Consider the following 22,434-nt stretch of genomic DNA (forward strand, 5'->3'; position numbering starts at 1 on the left):
TCTCTTTGCATACATTGTAGATTGCTTCAGCTGAAAGATTTCCCTGATAGCAGCCGGCATTATCAGATTTGGTAAACATTTTCTTGATATGCGGTTGATCAATTCTGAATTGGTCTAAAACTGCAGTGGCTAACGAAACAACATCACCTATTCCCTGATCACACCTATACATTGAAGTAAAGTAAACACGTTTGAATAACTTTCCTGCTATTTTTATGAAGAATATATCCACATGTAAACTCATTCCTTTCTTGCCAAAATACTCTCTTTGGCCCTCTCTGTATCGAACCGGAAGAATTTGTTGACAAAAATCTTTAAGCCAGAAAGCAGTTTCATCGTTTAATTGCTTAAAAGCTTCAATTTTTGCCTTTTTCTGTTGAGAATCTCTCATCAGGTGTTTTATGTAGCTGAATACATCCTTTACAGCAATTTCCAAATCATAAATAGAATCAGCATCGTCAGAATTTTGAATTGTTAGTTCTTTGATCATCTCGATAGCTTTGCACAAATCATAGCAATCGGCACATACCACTTCTGATATCTCTGTGTTGGATTGAAGATTTTTTTCAGATGGATCTGATAAGGCATGTTTTGAGCTATGAGAAGAAATGTTTGAGTCATTGACACTACAATTGGTTTGATAACTTGTTTTCAAATACCTTTTTCCTTTTTCAAGGGCAGCTTCGAGAGATTTAGAACTAAATCTTTGTGCCAATTTTTGTAATGTTTGAAAACCATTCATGCCTGAAGCAGTAACATCATCTAATCCAGCTAAGCTTTTTCGACTTGAAGGTTTTATTGCATGCAATACTTTCCACAAACTTGAATCAGATAATGGTTTTCACTACAACTTTTTCGATAGAACATGATAGCGTGGCTATATTTTGTCGTCAGTATTGCATGCTCTATCTTTTGTTCTTCACCGCTGTCGTATTTTAATTTGGTTATTCCATAAGCAACATCATGCAAAATACCGCTTGTAAATATAAAGTCTAAGAAATGTTCACACTTTGTTTGATCAAGACTAGATCGGACGAATACTTTCTTCTCTGGAAATGCCAACCCTTTATGAGATGCATGCCATTTTCTTGCTGTTTCTATACGATGTTTGGTACACTCAAATGTGTTCATTATAAACTTTTTGGTATACTTGGTATGGTCTAATAATGAGAGGATAACTAACTTTCCCATGGAATCACTTTGCTTATATACTTTCTGAGCACGAATAATTTCAATTGGGAGAGGGCTATTTATTTCATCAACATTTTTACTGTTAAGAAAATCTATAAGTATTTCCTCTTGTCCAGGAGCAACAGCTTCCGCAAATTTTTTCTTTAATAAGTTTTCTAGGCGAACATACTTGCGTTTTAACTTATCTTTAGTAGTATCTTCCAGATATTCGAACTTCCTTTTTAATCTAAATTTTATTGGACTTGCATTAAGAACCTCAGTTACACTCTCACGGCTTCTTAGAGATTCGTCCAAAATCTCCTGTGAAACATTAATTTCACCGGGATCAAATTCTTCATCTGGAGTAGCAGGTGTCATATATGTTTGTTCTTGTTGTGTTTGTGTTTCTGTACATAAATTGGTGTTTTCGTTGACTCTAGATAAAGCAGTTTCTTGCTTTAAATGGGTAAAACACAGCATTGCACCAACTGAAAATACTTCATTGTATCGCTTTGACATTGATATGACGACATGTATTGGTGACGCCCTTAAAGCGCGAGATTTTTTTCCTTTTATATTTAGATGGTGAGGATGAAAGCATGTTTTTGGAGGACTCCATGCAATACCAAACGTGTACCGGTGAAAAGCACATATTTGTTCATCCTTTTCAAGATTTCTTTTAAGTCTATTTGCAATAAGTCCATTTTCTTCCCAAATATTATTATCGTTTAATCGCATGACCTAAAAACAATTTTTTAAACAATTATTAAGTGTGTCATTTAAAGCATTGTTTATAATCTGACTCTTCACGAAAAATGTTTACAAGTTTGAAATACATTGTTGTTATTATTAAAATACAATATTGCAAGAGTGTGATTAATTTAGTGATTATTTATTAAAAGAGTGAGGAATTAATTAAAAGAGCTATTTTTTTTTGTTTAAAGAACTTTGTCTCAAAATCTTATTGCAGAGAAGTTATAAAGTATGTAATTATAAAAATTATATTACAGTCTGCGTAAATTTAAAATACATAATTACCTTTAAGTTGATGAGGTGTTTCTTAACATCAACATCTACCAGCTAATGAATGTAGAACATTTTGTTTATAATTTTATGTTTTTTGAATGATCCACAATTTCCTTTTGAAAAGCAACAACAGTTTTCATAAAAATATTTGTTTTGTTTCATACTCAACTAAAAACAAGTTCTATTTATGCAGTACCTATTTCTCAATAGCAATGATAAAATATCTACTCTATTTATGCAAATTTTAAAGATCGTTAAAATAAAGTTAAGACATTTTTATGGTAAAGTAAACAACCGCCCACTAACTTGTTTCTCCACAATCGTGATATCAGCGATTCTTCTTCCATTCGATCACCACAAGTTATTTGGTTATGACGTAAATTTAAATAATTCACTTCTGATCATGTATTGTTTTTTATTTTTATTTATTTCAATTGTTATGATTTCTATATCATAGTCAGAAACGCTTAAATTTTTTCTTAACATTACGTGCAATGTTTTGTGTACTGCTAAATGCTAATTTTGGATGATAGAAATTTTATTGAGAGCGAAAACCTCATCTGTGTGTCCAAAAAAATATCTCTTCGTACTTAATCATTTTTAACAATTTGTACCTTTATTTTTAACTTAATATCTAAAGATCACACGAATTTTTTTTATTATTATGTTAGGACCTTTTTGTATTGACAGTTGGATATGTTTACATTTTTACAAAACTAAGCGCCTCTGCCGTAATGGTTCATTTTGTAAGTATACTAAAATATTTTTTTCCAATTTCAAGCCTTAATATATTAATAGGCCTTAGGTATCACATAACTTTCTTTGCATTTTTAGACTCAATACCTTTGATAATTTCAAATCCTAAAAGAAAAATTGTGTGCAACACTTCGCCGCTAGAATTAACTCCGATTAAAAATTGACAAAAGTGATTGATTTTGTACTTTTGAACTATGATAATTAGCCAACCGCACAGTGTCACGCAACTTTTTTATATTTTTTGGAGAGAGCTTTTGGGTTACGTCTGATATTAACTACAAAAGCTATGTGCAACTTTTTGCCTTGCCAAAAAAATGGGTTCAAAGGTGGCAAAAACTAAATTTCTAAAAATTAAAAAAAAAATCTCAAAAATTTAAGCCCAGATTCCGAGTGAACGAAACATTTTTGAAAATTTTTTTTTTCCCCAACAGATTTTCTCTATATTCTGATCAATATATAAAAAATTCAAGCAATTTGGAGGAGGTCACTTCCATTGACTGCCTGATTCTTACAAAAAATGACTCTTAAGGAAAGATAAATTAATTTATGCACACACTTTAATATTTATTATGTTTTTACATTACTATATGTAATAAATTACATATTTATATTTGTTATGTTTTAAATAGTAAAGTAAAAAAATTATAAACTTATGAATTTAATAGTGTGTGCATAAGTTCTTTTATTTTATCTTTATCATTTTATTTAAATTACTGCATTATAAGCAGGTAAGTTTGACTGGCAATAGAAATAATGCTTTACATCTTTCAGATAGATTGAACGAAGAAGAAAGCTTTTTTTAAATAACGATTTATAAGTAATAATATATTTGTTGCTGCATTGTTCTTTATAAATGTTACTAACATGCAGGTAACATTTACATAGGTATTAGTTTGCATAAATCTTATATTTTTACTTTATCATTTTATTTAAATTACATTATAGGCAGGAATGTTTGACTGGAAATATAAACGATGTTGTTCATCGTGCAGATAGCTTGGGCGAAAAAGAGAAAATAATCTTATAACTGTTACTTATAAATAATGATATATTCATTGCTACTTTTTCTATATTAATGTTACCCAACATTTGGCATCATTTATATAGAACGTTCAAAAAGCTGTGTGTTAATGTGTAATTATAAAGTAAGTTATAATAGATAATAGTTATAAGTATAAATGAATCAGTAAAAAAAAAAAAAATTGTTAGCATTTGTTTGACGTTTACCTGGTTCTACAGACACAGTTGGTGGTGCAATCGCAGTTATAAATGGTCTTGATGTTTTTTTGGATTGAATATGTTGTACTGATGGTTCTTTTTAATTTGTTGAAACTTAAAGTTATTAATTATCAAATTTATATATACTACTTTTATCAAATAGTTAGTATAAAATAATAAACATGTAAATTGTTATATTTTCTGTAAAAATTGTGTTCTTAATCTTCAATTTCAATTGTTTATCACTCTATGTATATCAATTATAGTATGATATTACTTGTAATTTTTTGTTTTATTTATTTTCAGTATTTTTATACATAAGCATGCTTTAAATATAATGGCAAAGTCAAATTTTAATGTTTTAGGTGCATTATAGCTATTGTTTTTCAAAGATTTGTAGGATTCAACAAAATTTAAATTTGTTTATTGATATTATTATATTATAATAAGATTTATTTGATTATTTATTATATTATTATAAGTTTTGATTATTTATTATATTATTATCAGATTTGATTATATATTATATTATTATAAGATTGATTATTTATTATATTATTATAAGATTTAAATCTGTTTATTGATTTTATTCGGTGAAAGCGATCCCATAGATTAAAAGAACTCAATAATATTAGCGACTTGCGTGATAAAATTTGCTTTTTATGGTTTAATATGACAATTCAAACAACATTGGATCAAAAAAAATTGAAAACAAAACATGCTATTTTACCATAGAAAATCCATTAATTTTTTTTGGAAAGGTGTTCCAAATATGCATGGAAAACTCACGATTTTTACGTGAAACGTGTTCCAAATACCAACTTTTTTTCCATGGATTTTTTTAATAGATTTTCCATGGAAATTTTCCGTAAGGGTCCTGACTTTTATAGCAATACAAATTGCTTTCTGTTTGACAAATAGTTTTGAATCCATTTAAATGTTGAGCCTATTATACCGTAATATTTTAGCTTGGAAAGTAAAATACTGTGATCAACTCTATCAATTGCCTAGTAATTATTAACTCTATTATAAATTACTCTCATAAATACTTTTGAAAATACTGGAAGTAGAGAAATAGGTTGGCAGTTAGAAATATTATTGCAATCACCTTTTTTGAGAATTGGATTAATTTTGGCTAATTTAAGTTTGTCAGGGAATGTACTATTTTCAAATAAAAATATATATTTTTGTTTTTGTTAATCACCTCCGCAAGGCTGAGAAGGCCACTACAGATGAGGAGGCTACTTAATAGTGGTTATAACCCTCTCTCAACTCTATAACTCCGAAATAATTTTTTTAAATAAATAAACTTCATAAGAAGACAAATCAAACGATATAAAAAATATTATTTTTGCAATATAAATCTATCTTTTATTTTATTTTTAAAAAATATTGTTTTTATCCGGAATTAGGTGTTTATGTCCCTAAATCCGGATGCGTATAAAATACAGAAAAATACATACACAAATAATACTAACATTAAAATAATTATTTTAATCCATTAAAAAAATGAAATCGTTTAATAAAAAAATAATATATATTATTTTATACACATTCGTTACAAATAAATTTCATGGTTAGACAATAATCAAAGACACATTCAATGCATGACCAATTTGAACACTGCTCACACGCAGGCCATTGGTTATCTAAGTTATTTGTCAAATTAATTTTGCAAGAATATCATAAAAGATCATCAGATACTAAAATTTTATTTGAAGCTTGAGGAAAATGAGGGTCTTTTAATTGATTCTTTGTATTTATACCTTTTTAACCTGGTATTTTAGACGACTTTGTCTCAACTTTTTTTTTTCTTCTCTTTTCTGTGCATTTTTCGCTTTTTGAGTAGCAGTGGAAATCTTTTTTTGTTCTCTAGTAAATTTCTTTGCAGCTTGTTTATCTAATTTTTGTTTTTTTGATGCTTGTTCAGCTTCATCGTAAGCTATGGCATCCGCCGAAGTCATATTATAATTAGCTGGTCGTTTTATTCTCTCACTTTTTTGAACTCTTTTATTTAGAGTTGGTGTCAATTGATCTCGAAGCATATTTAACACTGATTTGGGTATACCTTGGCCCACTTGTTGAACAGCATTATTCAAAGTAGCAAAACTTTTAAGCAAAAATTCACGATTTGACATTCTTGACGGTATGTTAGGTGTATTGGTAGCATTTTCCATAACTAATGGACTAGATACTGCTGAAGAATCAAATAAATTTTCAATATTGTTGTTTTCGACAGCTTGAAACACAGCACCAATGGAAGTTTTTTTAGAAGAAATTTGCGAACGATCGAGTGGAAATATACCAGTATTTTTGAAACCACTCATTGCATTTTCAGGTTTAAACCCACCATTTTGGATGAGACCCTTAAACATGGCCGGAAACTGTCAATTAGTCAGGGTTTGAAAATGATTTTTATTCAAATAACTTTCGACAGTTCTCTTCCATGCGCCTTTTACTGTTTTAAAAACGCCAACATCTAGTGGCTGTAAAAAATGGCTGGTATGAGCCGGCAAACGCTAAAGTAAAATAGAATTTTCTAAAGCATTTTTTTCAACTCTAAGCTCATATGTGAAGCATGGCCATCAAGTATTAGAACTTTAAATCCTGAAAGTTTGTTTGCGTGAGGCAAAAAAACAGTTTTAAACCACGACAAAAAATGTTCGGATTCCATCCAGCCTGAACTACTACTGTTATAATAAACATTCTGGGCACCGCCTTTGCACCAGTCTTTCATAACATGTTTGCATTTATAAGTTATTTGATGAGGTAAATAATTACCAAATGCGTCACAACAAGTCAAGATTGTCGTCATTTGCTTTTCATTCGATGGTGCTAGCTTTTTAGGGTTCTTTGTTCCTTTTCTACAAATAATTTTGACTTTGCCTTGATCAAATTGCAAACCAGACTCATCACAGTTAAATATTTGAAACGGCTTATCGCCTAAATTATGTTCATTATATGCTACTGCTAATTGCTCAAACCAATTGTCAATTATAGCTGGTTGTGTGGCCACAACTCTAATAGTTTGCATGCCGCTTACTTTTCTTGGGCAAATTTCTTTACGATATTTATTCATGAAACCGGAGTACCATTTTCTAGTCGGTTTGCCGTCTTTGAATAGACTACGTTGGTTTGATTCTTTTAAATAGTTTTCAACAACAATAAACACGTCTTTTCTATTCAAGCCGAAGCCTATATCACTCATAAATTTTAATAAATCAACTAGAATAGCTTCAGTGATATTGCTCATCTTTCTTGGCGCTCCTCGATTATTAGACGATCCTTTTGTTCTGTCAAAAAGTGTAGATTTTGCCACATTATAACACTTAGCAGCTTGTATGTATGACATTTTTTTTTCAGTAATAGCTTGAATAGCTAGCTGGATTCGACTCTCTCGCTCTTCTTTTTGTTTAAAATTATCCATATTCTTTAATACAGTAATACAAGTAACACAAATGCGTTAATTTTATGGATGATGAAAAAATAGCTGTATCTGGATTAGTGTCAATTATTTTTTCCCTGGTGGCTATTTTATTTATTATTACTTTTATGAACATAATATATTATATTATGTGCATGAAAGTGATAAAAAATAAAATAGCCAATTGTAATTAACTGTATCCGGGACTCAAAAGTGTATTTGTTTATTGCTGCTGGCTAATTTGTTTATTATTTTTTTTAGGTACATAAAATAATAATTACCTCTATCCGGAATTAGGTGTCTTTTTTTTTTGGCTGGTAGCAAATTTGTTTTTCATTTTTTTCAATTATTTCAAAAGGTAATTTAATTTTTTTTTTTTTGGCTAAAATAATCAGCATAAAATTCTGCACAAAATAGTGTTTTTACTTTTTTAATTTTTTTGTTGCAAGTCAAAGTTATTTTTTTCCTTTTTTTTGTTTTTTTAGTTATGAGAGATTTCAAATTGAAATCTTTCATGATTGCATTAGTTTATATAAATTTTTTTATATATTTTTCGATTTGTCTGGTAAAGACGTTTATTAATTAAAAAAAATTATTCATAAATTCATTATATTAAGGGAGTTATGAAACTTTTTACTAAAACCATCCGGAATTAGGTTACATTACAATTAGGGGTTTTTACGGTATAATTTTTTGATTTCAAAAAATTTGCGTAAAGTTTTTGTTTTCTTTTTGATGTTTTAATTAAAGTTATTGTCATCCATGGATTCTTATGTCCTTTATAAGATATTTTGAAATGTGCTTGAGAAATTATCAAACGCAATATTAGGATCTGTTGATGAATAAACGTTATCCCATCGTTCTATTTGTAGTTTGTTTTTAAAATTATTCAGGTTTTTAATAAAAAGATTTCTGTAAGTCAAAAAGCATTTTTTATTTTCAATATTAGATAGTACATCGCGTGCTATATGAAAAAACCGGAAAATGATCAGAAAAGTCTGCAATAAAGAGGCCTGATTCAAATTATTTCAAGTTTTTTAAATTATTTTCAATCACAGATGATGATTGATTAGTAATGCGTGTGGGGTTAAACATGGTGGGCACTGTAAAAAAACTCTATAGAATTAATCAGAGTTTTTTCGTTGTTTTCTTTCGGAAAAAATCCGTTTTCAATAAATTAAGGTCTTTTAAGCAGAGTTGTTAGTCCTAGGCCTTGGTCTTGGCTTGGCTTGGTCTTAAGGCCAAAAATTTCGGCTTTGGCCTTGAAACTGTTGGCCCTGGCCTTGAAAAATTTGGCCTCGGACTTGATTGAGTTGGCCATGGCCTTAAACAAAGTACATATTTTCTTATTGATTTCTTTGAATTCTGCGCATAACCTTGGTTTTTTTTTTGTTAACAACTCAGCTTGTAAGACTTTTGAAACAATCAATAAACCATTTTATAAGATTTTGTCCGTTTTTTTGAGAAGGAGAAGTTCCGTAACTTTAAATGACAGACTTTAACAGTAATTTAAAGTATTTTATATATATATATATGTATATATACATATATATATATACATGTATATATACGTATGTATATATATTTAAATATATATATATATATATATATATATATATATATATATATATATATATATATATATATATATATATATATATATATATATATATATATATATATATATATATATATATATATATATATATATATATATATATATATATATATATATATATATATATATATATATATATATATATATATATATATATATATATATATATATATATATATATAGCAAGGGTTCCTGTCAAGTGAATATAATTGTATATTGAACATAAGTTGCACATTCTAACACCTTGTGCAATACTGGCCGCTGTCTCTATGCCAACTTTATTTATTTTTATGTTGTGCTTCATGTGTATTATATTATAATTTTTAATCATTTAAAATACAAGTAGTTTTTTAAAAGTCGAATTAAATTTTGTAACAACATAAATTCTATTCATTTATTTTTGACTTTCGCGTTAACTCTTTAAAATGAGTTAAGTAACTATCTATATATACTTTCTCCGTTAATTTGTGCGTAAAAATTTTTTTTCGTACAAATTAACGGAGAAAGTCAGGCAGCAATGAGACAGCACTTTCTCCGTAAAATTTACGGTTTCTCATTTCATTTTTTTTGTATAAATTAACGGAAAAACTCCGTTACGGTGAAATTTCTATATCTTTTTTTACAGACTTTTTCCGTTGATTTTTATGGAAAATAGAAACTACGGAAATCGTTAATTTTTAGGGAGGAAGTGCTGTCACTTTGCTGCCGGACATTCTCCGTTGAATCTGCGACAAATTTTTTAACAGTTGGTATTATTAAATTTGAATAGTATATTGAAAAAAGAAAAATATATAGAATTCTCAGCCTTGGATTATGATATACATAAACATTAAGAATATGAATTCTTTTGCTTTTTAGGAAATTCAATAAATACTTATCAAAAACGGTCACAAATGCATAAACATGTTGAGAAGTATTTTGCATGCTCTGAAGGTTTAAAATTTTATCTTGCTTTTTTAAAAAAAGAAAACCAATGTAAAGTTATCTCCAAGCAACACTACAGTATTGTCAAGTAATTTATGTTTTAATGACAAGATTTTGTTTTCATGTCAAGATGTTTATAATGGAAGTCTTTAAAGTAAAATATATTTTATTAAGTTATCGACTTACAGCAATATTTTTATATATTTCATTATAAATACAGTTTTGGTCGAATAAAACATGAAGGCAAATAAAATGCTTTGGTTGAAATTTTCTATTAGCCCCTATTTCCTATCAGCCCTTAACTAGATAAATGCAGTTATAGAAGTCAGGTATATTTGACACACCCCTAATTATAATATGCATCTTTTTTTTAAGAAATCCACTCATTAGAAGCACAAATTTTGTAGCCACTCATATATTATTCATATTTTCATATTTTTTTATATATATTTTTCATATATTCAGATATTTTTTACATATTTTCATACACTTTCATTGTTAACTTTTAGATTTTATAGTCGAATAAAAGATGAAGACAAATGGAATAATATGGGTGGAATTTTTGCGTCGGCACCTTCGAAATTACTAAATAACTGACCATCGTTATTTATTGTATTTTTTAAAATGTTCTAGTAATACAAGCCAACACCTTTTTATTTGTTATTTTTATAAATGTTTTATAAACTCGCGTCTTTATTGCTAAGGCAACATGTTAAATTAGTTACACTACAATGTATTACTATTATTGTTTTGTTCATTTTTTTATTTTTTTTTAATTTTGCCATTTTCACAATAAGTTATTTACAAAATATTTTGAGTTAAGATATGACCGGAGCAGGCAGAGGCAAAAGTCTTATCATCTAGCCCCGTTGTATCGTTTACACTATCATATATCTATCATAAAACTTTACAATATCAGTAAAATAATATAAATACTTATAAATAAACATGTTACATTTTTTTATAGATAAAAAAAATTTTTTTACACACATTAAAAAATATATATATATAAAAAAAAGAAAATAAATACGAATTTAAATAAATAAGCAAAAAACTATGTTTTGCTTTTTAGCAAACGAAAGAAAAGTTAAAATATAAAAAAAAAAGATATTAAAAATAAAATAGTTTTGAGATATGTCATAATCAAGTAACCGTTTTTTTAAAATGATTATGAAAGTTTGAAGTGAAATTATAGCTTTACTTTCAATTGGAAGGAGCGAGTTCCACAAATGTGGCCCTCTGTATGTTATTGAGAAATTTGATTGTTTTAATAAGGTTTTTGGTACCTGATAGTTATGCAATGAATGCTTTGTTTGATATTTATGATTTATAATAACAAAAAGGTCGTCAAAAATATTTGGCAGCATACGATATTTTAATCTAAACATGAATAAAAAAATACTGTAAATATTTAATTGCTAAACATTAGGCACTCCAAGCTTTCTAAGCAGTGGGTTGGCACTGGTGTATTTATTAGCATTTAATATAAGGCGGCTTGCCTGTTTTTGTTTATTTAAGATACGCGTTAATTTTGATGGATAAGTGCTGGCCCACGCAATATTACAATAACTGATATAGCTATGGATAAATGAAAAGTAGATAAGTTTTAAGTAGTTTTTATCCAACATATGTTTTGACTTGTACATTGTTCCAATACTCTTTGAAATTTTATTTTCTATTAAACTAATGTGGTCTTTCCAACTTATCTGTTCGTGAAGTAAAACGCCTAAGAATTTAATACAGAATATCAGTTGGAGGTTAGTTTTTTCTATTGAAATATTTGGGGGTTTTAGGGGCAAAGTTTCAGATTTGGAGGATTTAGAAAAACATATTTGATTTTAGTTTTGTTTAGAGATAGTTTGTTGGCTCTCAACCATTCTTTGAGGTTGTCAAGTTCACGATTCATAGTGATAAAGACTAACTCTATGTTTGAGTGGGTATAAAAAACCTAAAAACGTCAGCAAAAAGATTAAAGTTTGATACACTAGAAAATAAGTAATTATCGCTTATATAGATAATAAATAATAAAGGCCCTAGAATAGATCCCTGTGGAGCTCCGCAAGAAATGTTTAGTACAGGTTTTGTCATAAGATACACATTGTTTGCGATTATTAAGATAGGAAAAAAACCATTTATAATTATTATTTTTGACTCCATAATTTCTAAGTTTGTAAAAAAGGATATTATGGTCCACAGTATCGAAAGCCTTTGAGAGGTCAATAAAAACCCTAAGGGTATATTGGTTGTTTTTAAATCCGTTTAAAATTTATTTAACTAATTTAATTGCTGCATGTTCTGTCGAGTGCCCTTTTCTAAATCCGTATTGATTATTATTAAGCAATTTATGTTTTATAAAATAATTGTATAGCCTATTATAGATTATTCTCTCTAGAATTTTAAAAAAAACATGGAAGTATTGAGATAGGTCTATAATTAGATAATTTAGAAATATCACCGTCTTTAAAAATTGGAACCTCTTGCTAGTTTTAAAAGTTCAGGAAAAATTCCATTATTAAATGAAAGATTAATAATAATTAGTAAGGGGTTATCAATAATATCAAAAACTTCTTTAACTACCCTAGGGCTGATTCATCAAGACCTGAGCTTTTGTTTGGTTTTAACATATTAAAAGCAAACCGAAGTTCATCAGGAGATACTTCAAACTCATTCATCACGCAGTCCTCTTCTTTCATATATGATTTAAAATTTTTGTTTACGGGAGTTATTTTATTTGCTAGGTTTTTACCAACGTTTATAAAAAAATTATTAAAACTCTTTGCAATAACTTTTCGCTCATTAATTACTGTTCATTCATCTTCAGTGTATACATATTTTGGTAAAGTATTACCATGATCTTGTTTATTTTTTTCTATCCCTTCTTTTATTATATCCCAAGTTTTTTTGTTATTTCCAATATTAATTTGTAGTGATTTTGAGAAATATTTTTTTTAGCTTTTCTTTTCATGTTTTCAAACAGGTTTTTGTGAATTTTATATTTTTTTCATTTTGTTAAGTTTAATTTTTTAAGAATTTTTCATATAATCTTTGTTTTTTCTTTGAAGATTTAATAAGCCCTTTTGTAATCCAGGGACTTTGCAGGCTTTTAAGCTTAATTTTTATTTCCTTCTTCGGAAACGCTTTATTGTAAGCATTAATGAACTCATTGTATAAAATATCATAAGCTATATTAGCATCTTTGCAATTATTGAGTTGTTTCCAGTTTACTTTAAGTAAATATTTTCTAAACGCCTCAATATTAAATTCATTAATCTGACTTTTTACTTCCCTCAGCACTTTGCTTTTGTTAAATTACGCGAGTAGGTTTGTTAATTAAAAGAATAATGTTGTTAAATTACGCGAGTAGGTTTGTTAATTAAAGGAATAATGTTGTTAAATTACGCGAGTAGGTTTGTTAATTAAAAGAATAATGTTGTTAAATTACGCGAGTAGGTTTGTTAATTAAAAGATGTTGTTAAATTAGGAAAGAGTTTTTAGTTATCTGTACGAAAGTAAAAATTTAAAAATAATTATTTGTAAATTTTTAAATTTAAATTTATTTTTCAAGAAAAATGTGTTGAAGTTTAACACATATTTCCGACTAAAACTTATTAATACGGCTAATGGCCAAATAAAACCTGAGTATTTCAACTAAGTTCCGATTAAAAACTGCTTATACTACTGAGTTCCGTGCGAGCACTCGTCAGGAACTTAGTAAGTATTAGCAATACGACTTACTAAGTACTTAATAGGATTAGCCGATTTTTTTTTCTCGTGTATCACCGTGGAAGAAAATTTTAGTAGGAAGTTCGGGCCTCCTTATTTACCAATATAGCTTATGGCCATAGCCAGCATTAAATCTCGGACCTTTTGGTTCTGAGCCAGAACTCTAACCATTAGGACCACGACAGCTTTAAATCTCTAAATTATAACGGTTGCTTTAAAATCTCATTTTTAAAATATGCTTACAATTTTAATTCATTCTTCTATTAAGTTTTATCATGCTTAAACCAAGCTCTTGAGTTTTGACTTGGATTTGGACTTTCAAATTTTAATATTACTTATCAAATATGGAAAATTATAGCATTTTTTATTTTATATAAATAGAAAAGAGGTAAAAAAATCCTACGGTAATTAGAGCACAAAAAAGCTTTACATTCTTTACGAAATGGCTGTTCGAGATTAAAAAAATTATTTTGTATTTTTACTTTGGTGCTTTAAAATTGTAAAGTTCTTTTGCATTTAAAGCTTCTATTGAAGTCAGTAACGGCTCCAGGGGGGCGATAATGGAGGACCCTTACTCCAACAGAATCTGATAGTCGTCAAATATCTAAGGAATGGAGGACCTTCTTTTTTTTTAGGAGACGCAAATGTGATACAAAATACAAAAATATTTAACTTTCCCTGGTATGATACTGTCGATACTAACTTTATTTATACTTTACTATGAGTAGGTTTCATTAAAAAAAAACTAAAAATATGCTATAGACCCAAATTACCCCAAATGATTTCGTTAAAAAAATTTCTAATCAAGATTTTAAGTTTTCCTCAGAAAATTACTTATTTTGCTTTAAATATATTTTCCCCAAAGTTAAAAGTAGCTGGAATAAAAAGCTCATGTTACCCTGCCCTATTTATTTAAAAATGTAGCACTGGAAAATTTCTTAACGTTACTCAATAGAAATATAGAAAATGGTTATAAAACCATAATAACTTTATAACAAAATAATGACAAGATATAGTTTTTAAAAGAATTTTACTAACATTATTCTTCAGAAGTTGAAAAAAGATTTTAATAAGGTGAAAGGTTTAATGTGTCGTTGTTGAATCTTTTTTCTTCCACTTTCTCGTGGAATAAACCAATATGCATTGCAAATTGACTTCGTTTATCAACTAAAATTTATGGCTCATTTACAATGTTATTTTAAGTTTATCCATAAAGTTAATAATGCTTTAAAAAATCTGTTTGAAGAAGATTCACTTTTAAGATTATCGAAGGGGAAATTTTCAACATGCCAGGACAATTTTAAAAATATGCATTAATCCAATCAAAAACTGATTTTTGAACAGCGAGAAAAAAATAAAGTTAAACTTTTTATGGTTTTAAAAGTATTCTGATATTTATGTTTTTAAAAGCATTCTGTTTTTTATGCTTATGAAAGCATTTTGTTTTTTTGTACCCTTTTTTAATCCTTTTATTATAATAGATAGATAAAAATATATAAAACAAATACGACAAACTTTTTCTCTACTTTTTTGCCATAAAAATATTAATAAATTTTAAAAGCATTAAAAACATAAAAAAAATCATAAAAAAAGTTGTAAACCTGTACTTAAGATAAAACTGTACTTTTTTTTTTTAAGTAAAACAATAAATTTTATATACATAAAAAATAATTAAGATAAAGAAAAGCTTAACTTTTCATAATATTATAAATTCTTCCAAGATGCTTGCTTATTTCGTCAACAATAAAGAACCATTCCATGCCATAAATTTCCCCTTTGTTCTTGTCTGGGTGATAATGAATTAATGATTTTTTGTATTCTTCTTTTAAACACCAATCGTCTTTTTCTTTCATTTCATTCTTATCAAGTTTGTGAGCAGAATCCTTAGGAGGATAGTTTTCATAGATAAAGATTAAAAAGTGTTTATATGAAATTGATGCATTTTCTCTTATTTTGTTTAAATCTTCCTTTATTCTGCTTATGACTTTTTCTTTTTCCGCTTCCTTAACTTTTTCTTCTTCGTCAACAACTTCTTTTTGAAACTTATTGATTGCATTGACAGCTCTTATATACCAAGCTTCAGCTGTAAACAATTTTGGTTTCATAGATTCTGCTAAACCAAGAGCATGCCTGTAGCATTGCTTCGCTCGTTCCTTAATTAGAAGAATTTTTTCGTAGATGACGCCGATTATACTTGTAATTTCAGCTTCTAGCTCAATATCTTTTGTTGCAGTTGCTTTTATTGCAACACGATACATATCAATTGCGTTCCAGGCTAACTCTATATCAACTGACTCACTTTCGTTGATACATTTATGATAAGTTAAATCTGCTTCGTGTTTTGCTTTAAGTCCGTCAAGAATGCATATTTGCAGATCAATACTAGTTTTTAGCTGATCAAGATCGCTCCAAAAATTAAACTCTACATCGATGTGTTCTGCATTTACTTGTTTATTATATCTAAAACATTCTTCGTAAAAATAATTACAATCGTTAATTGACTTGAAGCTTTCGTTAATTTCTTTTTCATCTAAATATTTTATTGAAAGTTGGTGATGCAAGTTCGAGAGTCGATAAGTTATGTAGACTTTAACGATTTTTAAAATTTTATTTTGTTGAATTAACTCATTTAAAGAAGATATTTGTAGAGAGTATTCTTTTTCAAATAAAAGACAGTTTATATAAAGTTCAATGGCCTCAATTGATTTTTGAATAATATGATGTTTCCATTCGTTTGGTTTATTGATCGAGTTTTCAAGAGAAAGAAAGAGGCTGCTTTGGCAAACTTGCATATAAAAATTGAATGTACGTAATGGTTTTTCATTTGCCCTAGATAAGTAAACTCTAAACAAAAAAAATAAAAAACTAGTTTAGAAATCACGGCAGCTTTTTTTGATGCTTGAAAAAGTTGAATTTAAGACTTGGAGCAAAATTCAAACTTGAGAAGTATTTGAAGCATTGTTATAATTTCCAAACCTAAAATATTATAAAATGAAATTTGAAATCTCTCGAATAATGTAAATTTAGTTTTTAATAGTTATAGCATAAAATTCCGTAATTTGTTGCCAACACATATGATTTAGGGAGGGGTCAACTTTAGATTATTTAATGTGTAGACGCTCCAATCACTGTGATTTTTTGCAAAGCATACATTTCATATAACCATTAAAAAAGTTTGAAATTTCTGAAAGTAATGTTTCTCAAACATCTAAAAATGCTCCTGTAATCCCTGGAGTTAATCATCATAATATATTTTGAATTTTGATAATAATATGATTACTATTTAAATATTAAATAGTAAAACTAATATATATATATATATATATATATATATATATATATATATATATATATATATATATATATATATATATATATACATATATATATATATATATATATATATATCGCACGCGTTTTAGAAAAGGGTTGTATCTCCAAAATGCAAAAAAAAAATTCGCATTGCCCGATACGTCTCTTTTCTATAACGGTTATCAACACGATGGCATATACACCTTTTTTTAAATTATTAATAACTCATTAATTATAAATAATCGAAGCTTAATACTTTAAGATAACATTGATGATATTCCATAGTTTTTGCTGTCCAAATTTCTCATTTTTGGCAAAAATGGACATACGTCCCTTTTCTATAACGGGTGCAATAAATAACAACATTAAATATTTTTTTAGGGAGAATAATAAACCATACGTTTGTTTGTTTGATGTTTCTTTTTTATAGGAGGAGCATTACCACTATTTTTATATTTCTTTTACAAGTTTTCAAAGCTAACATTTTAAATTCTTTTTCTGCTTTTTGATACATTTTGAAGCTTTACCTTCTAATTCTTTAAGTTTAGCATTTAAGGGCTTCTATTAAATAAAAGATAAGACAGAATAATAACTAAACAAAAGCTTTATATAGTTATGGAAGTATCGTCACTTTACTGAGTGCCAGAGCATCTTCAATCTTGTTCTAAAGTTTTATAGAAGTGATTTACAAATGGGCATTATTTAGTTGTTTCAACAGAGTTAAAATTTCTTAATATAAGTTATATAGTTTATAATTGTAAATAAAATGTGAACTTAATTAAAGTTAATATAAAAATACAGAAATATTTACTTTTACTTTAAGGGGGAAGAGCAAAACATGAACTCCTTTTTAAAAAGTCTTTTGCAAGTTTATGAAAATAAACTTTTTTCTATTTCGAAACTTAACTGCTTTATATGTTTTTAAAAAGAACAATTTATAAGCATTACTTGAAAAGACTAAGAGCTGTAATGCCATGGTTTTTGTAAGCACTATTTCTTTCTTCGCTGAATGCTGCTGAATTAATAGCTTCTTGGTACAACTTTAATGCCTCGTTTAGTCGTGTTTCCTTTAAGACTGGCGCAAGACCATCTGTTATTGATTTAAAAATATCATTTCCTTGCGTTCTCTTGCTTACGCTCCACGATACTGCCATTGTAAATAAATAATAAATATCAATAACTAACTTAGACAATACTTCTTGAAATTTTTAAAACTTTTCAGTTTTCAAAAAAGTAATATTTAAGTAAAAAATATTTTATGTATAAAAGTTTTCGAAGGAATCTAAATAATCGAGTATAGATATTTGAGCGATCGTGGATTGTTTTTATTATTTAATAAAGTTTCATAAAAGAAACACTGAAGCGTTAACAATATCACGTGACAAAAATTATTTGATTGTAGATACTTTAATCCATATCATCAAAGCTTTCAAAATATTTGTAGAAAAACTTTTTTTCTTGGTTTGTATGTTTACTTAAGTGGGCGTGCTTCTTGAATATTTTTACTGTTTCAAGGCAGACTAAATCTTAAGCCGCAATTGTAAACATCGTAGTTGAATTTGAGCTGGCTATCTATAGAGCTGTTATATAAAAAAATGGAGTTGTATTCAGGTTATAGACGGATGCAAAAAAATTTTTTGGATTTTAATAGTAATATTGGAAAAAGCACACTAGTAATATTGGAAAAATCAGATTGTTAATTAAAAAAAAATGTTTGGCTCATTTAAATATTTTGCTCAATAATTTTTGAATAGTATAAATTATTATTAGATTATAAATACTCAATGCCGGAATTTAAAAATAAATCGCAAATAATTGTTTAAAGGGGTTTTTACAGTGCTAATAATATGTTAAAATAAAAACAAATGCTTTTTACAGATTGAAACCATTATTTTTTTATATAAAAAATATAAAAAGTCAGATTAACTTAAAATTAAGTTTTTGCTCTTTCATCAACAGTTATACTAATCTTTTTTATTTTATCATAAAAGTAAGCATTACGTAAGCATTACGTAAGCGTTACGCAAATAAACGTAAGTATTATCAAAAACAATAAGAGAAGTATGTTATGTGCAATGTCAGTATAAATAGGGGGAGGGGAGGGGTCCAAAATTCTATTTTTTTGTTTTAATTATTCTTAATTAATCTTTTTAGAAAATTTCAATAAACAATTTCATTTTTTGCAATTTTTTTGTGGTTGTGTTTCAGTTTTTGCAATTTTTTTGTGGTTGACCATCTACTTCAATTTTTAACATTTTAAAAATATTAAAAACTACACCTTTTCAAGAACTAATTAAGAACTTGAAAGTTGTAATTAAGAAAAGTAAGATATAATTGAGAAATATAACATGTAATTTAGAAGTTGCAATATGTAATTAAGACACACAACATGTAATTAAGAAATTTTAAAATCTAATTGAGAAACCCAACATGTAAATAAGAAATTGCAATATGTAATTTGAAAAACAAAAGTTGCAATTAAGATGCAAATGAAAAAACATATGTAATTGCGAATTCAATGTAAGCTTAAAGGTCATTATAAAAGATCTTTTTGTACATGCATTTTAATAAGTTAATAACATCAAATTTAGCATTTGTATGCACCAGCAATACAGTAATACAGTAATGGAATTCAAAGATCGTTGTGTTATTTGTCAATACACTATGAATAGAAAGTCTGTTATTAAATTGAATCCGTGCAAGCATTTATTTCACCAAATTTGTTTACAACCACTTCTGGAACAACCAGAACCACCTTGTCCAATTTGTAGACATGAAATACATACAACTGAACAAGATGAAAGAAAACATTATATTTTATCTTCATCGAATGATAGAAGAAGAGTAATTGAATGTGCTGAGCGAAAAGACGATTGGGTTACTCTGGGGCAAACTTTAGGTGTCAAATATAAGACAGCATACAATTGGATCTGCAGCGGAAATTTAAATTTTATTGGAAGAGGTAGTTTTAAACCAAAAAAATTAACCGATGATCAAATCGAAGTAACACTAACATGGGTTGAAAGTGACTGTTTATTGACATCGGTGGCCATTAAAACAAGGATATTAAGACAATTTAATATTAGCGTCAGCACAACCACAATTGCCAATTAGGGGAGAACGGGGTGAGATGGGAACTTGATTTAGCGGAATCTATTACCCCCTCAGACATCAACGTAATTTTGACTCAATTTAAACATCAAGCAACCTGTTGAACAAAGTTACAAATGCATTTAGAATGGTATTTTATTTTTGTTAAACATTAATAAATTTTGCGTATTGTTATGTTTTACAAGGAGTAAAATAAACAATAAAATAATGCTTCAAATTATTTGTTTCTATTTTTGTCCCATTTCACCCCAACATGGGGTGACATGGGACAAACAGTGTCACTTTAAAAAACCAAGCCCTTGAACTTAATTTGATGGGTAAATAATGGGTTTTGCAATAATTTAACATGACAATTCATTGGACTATAGTTTTAAATCGATTTGTATGGTTTTTGTGGAAAATTTAAAGCTCAGCACGCAAGCAAATTTTTTTGTCCCATCTCACCCCGTTCTCCCCTACCTCGAAGGCAGACTATTTTCATTTTAAAAAGTGCACAAGGAGCCTACCACAATGAATAGTAATGAAAACAAACAAAAAAGATCTGAATATGTTAGGAGCATTAACGAACACATTGCAAATGGTCATCAGAAAGTTTGGTTGGATGAAACAAATTTTAATCTTTTTTGTAGAAAAACGCAAGGACGTGCCAAATAGGGGAAAAGAGCAATAATGAAAATACCTCCTTCAAAAGGTGCAAACAAACATTTGATTGCAGCTATTTCAGCAACAAATATTGTCATGATGGAAACTCGCAGAGGATTATTTAAAGCAGATTCTTGTAACGAGTGGATGTTGGCTTTGTTTAACCAGTGGGAAACATCCGGGAATCGTTTAGAGGATTTGGTTGTCGTAACAGACAATGCACCGTGTCACGCTCCCCCTTGGAAAGGGTGTTTGAAAATTCATCAGCTCAGTTGTTTAGGACCCTACAATCAAATGTTAAACCCAGTGGAAACTACCTGGTCCAAAATTAAAATTAACGCATTACGCAGCGATTTTAAATATGGAAGACGTCCAAGTTGGTGCTTAACTGAATATTGCAATGATTTTTAATGACGTTGTTTAAATTTAAATTTTAAATTTTTATGTAAATAAATTATTTGTGTTTTATTTATTATTCATCTGAAATCTCAATTAAATTTTTCACAAATAAAAATAAAATAAAGTTTTATTTGACACCCAATAGGATTTTTCCAGTTACTGCGTAAACCTCCAATGCCTTTTTATTTTAATAAAAAGGCATTGGAGGTTTTTTATTAATTACAAAGTATATTAGGACAAAATTTTTATTAATTACAAAGTATATTACAAAATTCGAAATACAAAGAACTTTGTATTCTTTATACTTTTCTCAATTACAACTTTTATCTTTTAAATTACATCTTACGTTTCTTAATTACAACTTTCAAGTTTTCAATAGCATCTTGAAAAGGTGCAGAAATCTTTGCAGCGTATTCATAGCCTGTGAAGTTACGCAACTTTATAGTAAAATTTATGCAATTTAAACTTTGATTGGATAACTTTGAATTAAAACGGATGTTGCGGTTGATTAGATAATTTTGAATTTAAGTTTAAACATAAATAAGTCTTATCCACTGTTAAGGGGTCGTCCATAAAGTACGTAAGCTAAAAAATTTGAAATTATGCCCATTCCACCTGCTGCCATGTGTACTTTTAAGTCCCCACCCCCCTTAAAAAGTACATACGTTTTTCAAATACCCCCTTCCTCCAACTTTTTTTTTTTCAATAAAAAAGTTTATTGAAAAAAAAAGGTGGAGGAGGTACCTTAGATACTTTATACGTCCCCAGAGCCCTTTGTTTGCGCAATTTAAAGACGTCTTCAAATACATAAACAAATATTAATTTTAATATTAAGTTAAATTAGAATCTATTAATGTAAGTTCTTGATCGAGAGGTTTATGTTAAGGACATTGACGGCGGAGAGCCGAGTTCCATTCCTGGTAAAGCTGTAATGTACTTTTATTTTGTTTTAATAACGAATCAAATAAAAATAAACTATTCTTAAGGCGGACGTTTTTTTCAGGCACCCCTTTTAATAAGTCCGTAAAAAACGAGTCTTACGCAATCAGTAATATTAAAAGCAAAAGCTAAAACTCAGTGTCGAGGGAAGGCTACTCATACCCCTAAATTT

The 22,434-nt window shown here is 28.1% G+C and overlaps 3 protein-coding genes across 3 annotated transcripts; all 3 read right to left on the minus strand.

The window, feature by feature from the left end:
• Positions 1–795: 795 nt before the first annotated feature.
• LOC136088221 (uncharacterized) lies at positions 796–2,815 on the minus strand. The gene is made up of 2 exons (XM_065811903.1): positions 2,209–2,815; positions 796–1,911 (listed from the first exon to the last, which is right to left on the minus strand). The coding sequence occupies exon 2, from the start codon at positions 1,906–1,908 to the stop codon at positions 796–798; it is 1,113 nt and encodes a 370-aa protein (XP_065667975.1). The 5' UTR covers positions 1,909–1,911; positions 2,209–2,815.
• A 3,894-nt stretch (positions 2,816–6,709) lies between these two features.
• Positions 6,710–7,597, minus strand: LOC136088222 (uncharacterized). The gene has a single exon (XM_065811905.1). It carries the CDS (start codon positions 7,595–7,597, stop codon positions 6,710–6,712), a length of 888 nt encoding a protein of 295 aa, XP_065667977.1.
• A 7,777-nt stretch (positions 7,598–15,374) lies between these two features.
• On the minus strand, positions 15,375–18,652 carry LOC100213583 (uncharacterized). Its single transcript, XM_065813808.1, has 2 exons — positions 18,120–18,652; positions 15,375–16,703 (listed from the first exon to the last, which is right to left on the minus strand). Exons 1-2 carry the CDS (start codon positions 18,323–18,325, stop codon positions 15,548–15,550), a joined length of 1,362 nt encoding a protein of 453 aa, XP_065669880.1. The 5' UTR covers positions 18,326–18,652; the 3' UTR covers positions 15,375–15,547.
• Between the last annotated feature and the right edge of the window lie 3,782 nt (positions 18,653–22,434).

Source organism: Hydra vulgaris, chromosome 12 (assembly GCF_038396675.1).
Source record: "Hydra vulgaris chromosome 12, alternate assembly HydraT2T_AEP".
Taxonomy (NCBI): Eukaryota; Metazoa; Cnidaria; class Hydrozoa; order Anthoathecata; family Hydridae; genus Hydra; species Hydra vulgaris.

What these genes read in the sequence shown, in the direction of transcription:
- LOC136088222 (XM_065811905.1), bottom strand. Translation starts at nt 7,597, where the DNA reads ATGGATAATTTTAAACAAAAAGAAGAGCGAGAGAGTCGAATCCAGCTA.
- LOC136088221 (XM_065811903.1), bottom strand. Translation starts at nt 1,908, where the DNA reads ATGCGATTAAACGATAATAATATTTGGGAAGAAAATGGACTTATTGCA.
- LOC100213583 (XM_065813808.1), bottom strand. Translation starts at nt 18,325, where the DNA reads ATGGCAGTATCGTGGAGCGTAAGCAAGAGAACGCAAGGAAATGATATT. An exon ending in ACAGCTCTTAGTCTTTTCAA is followed by an intron (nt 16,704 to 18,119) that starts GTAATGCTTATA and finishes TTTTTTGTTTAG; the next exon opens with AGTTTACTTATCTAGGGCAA.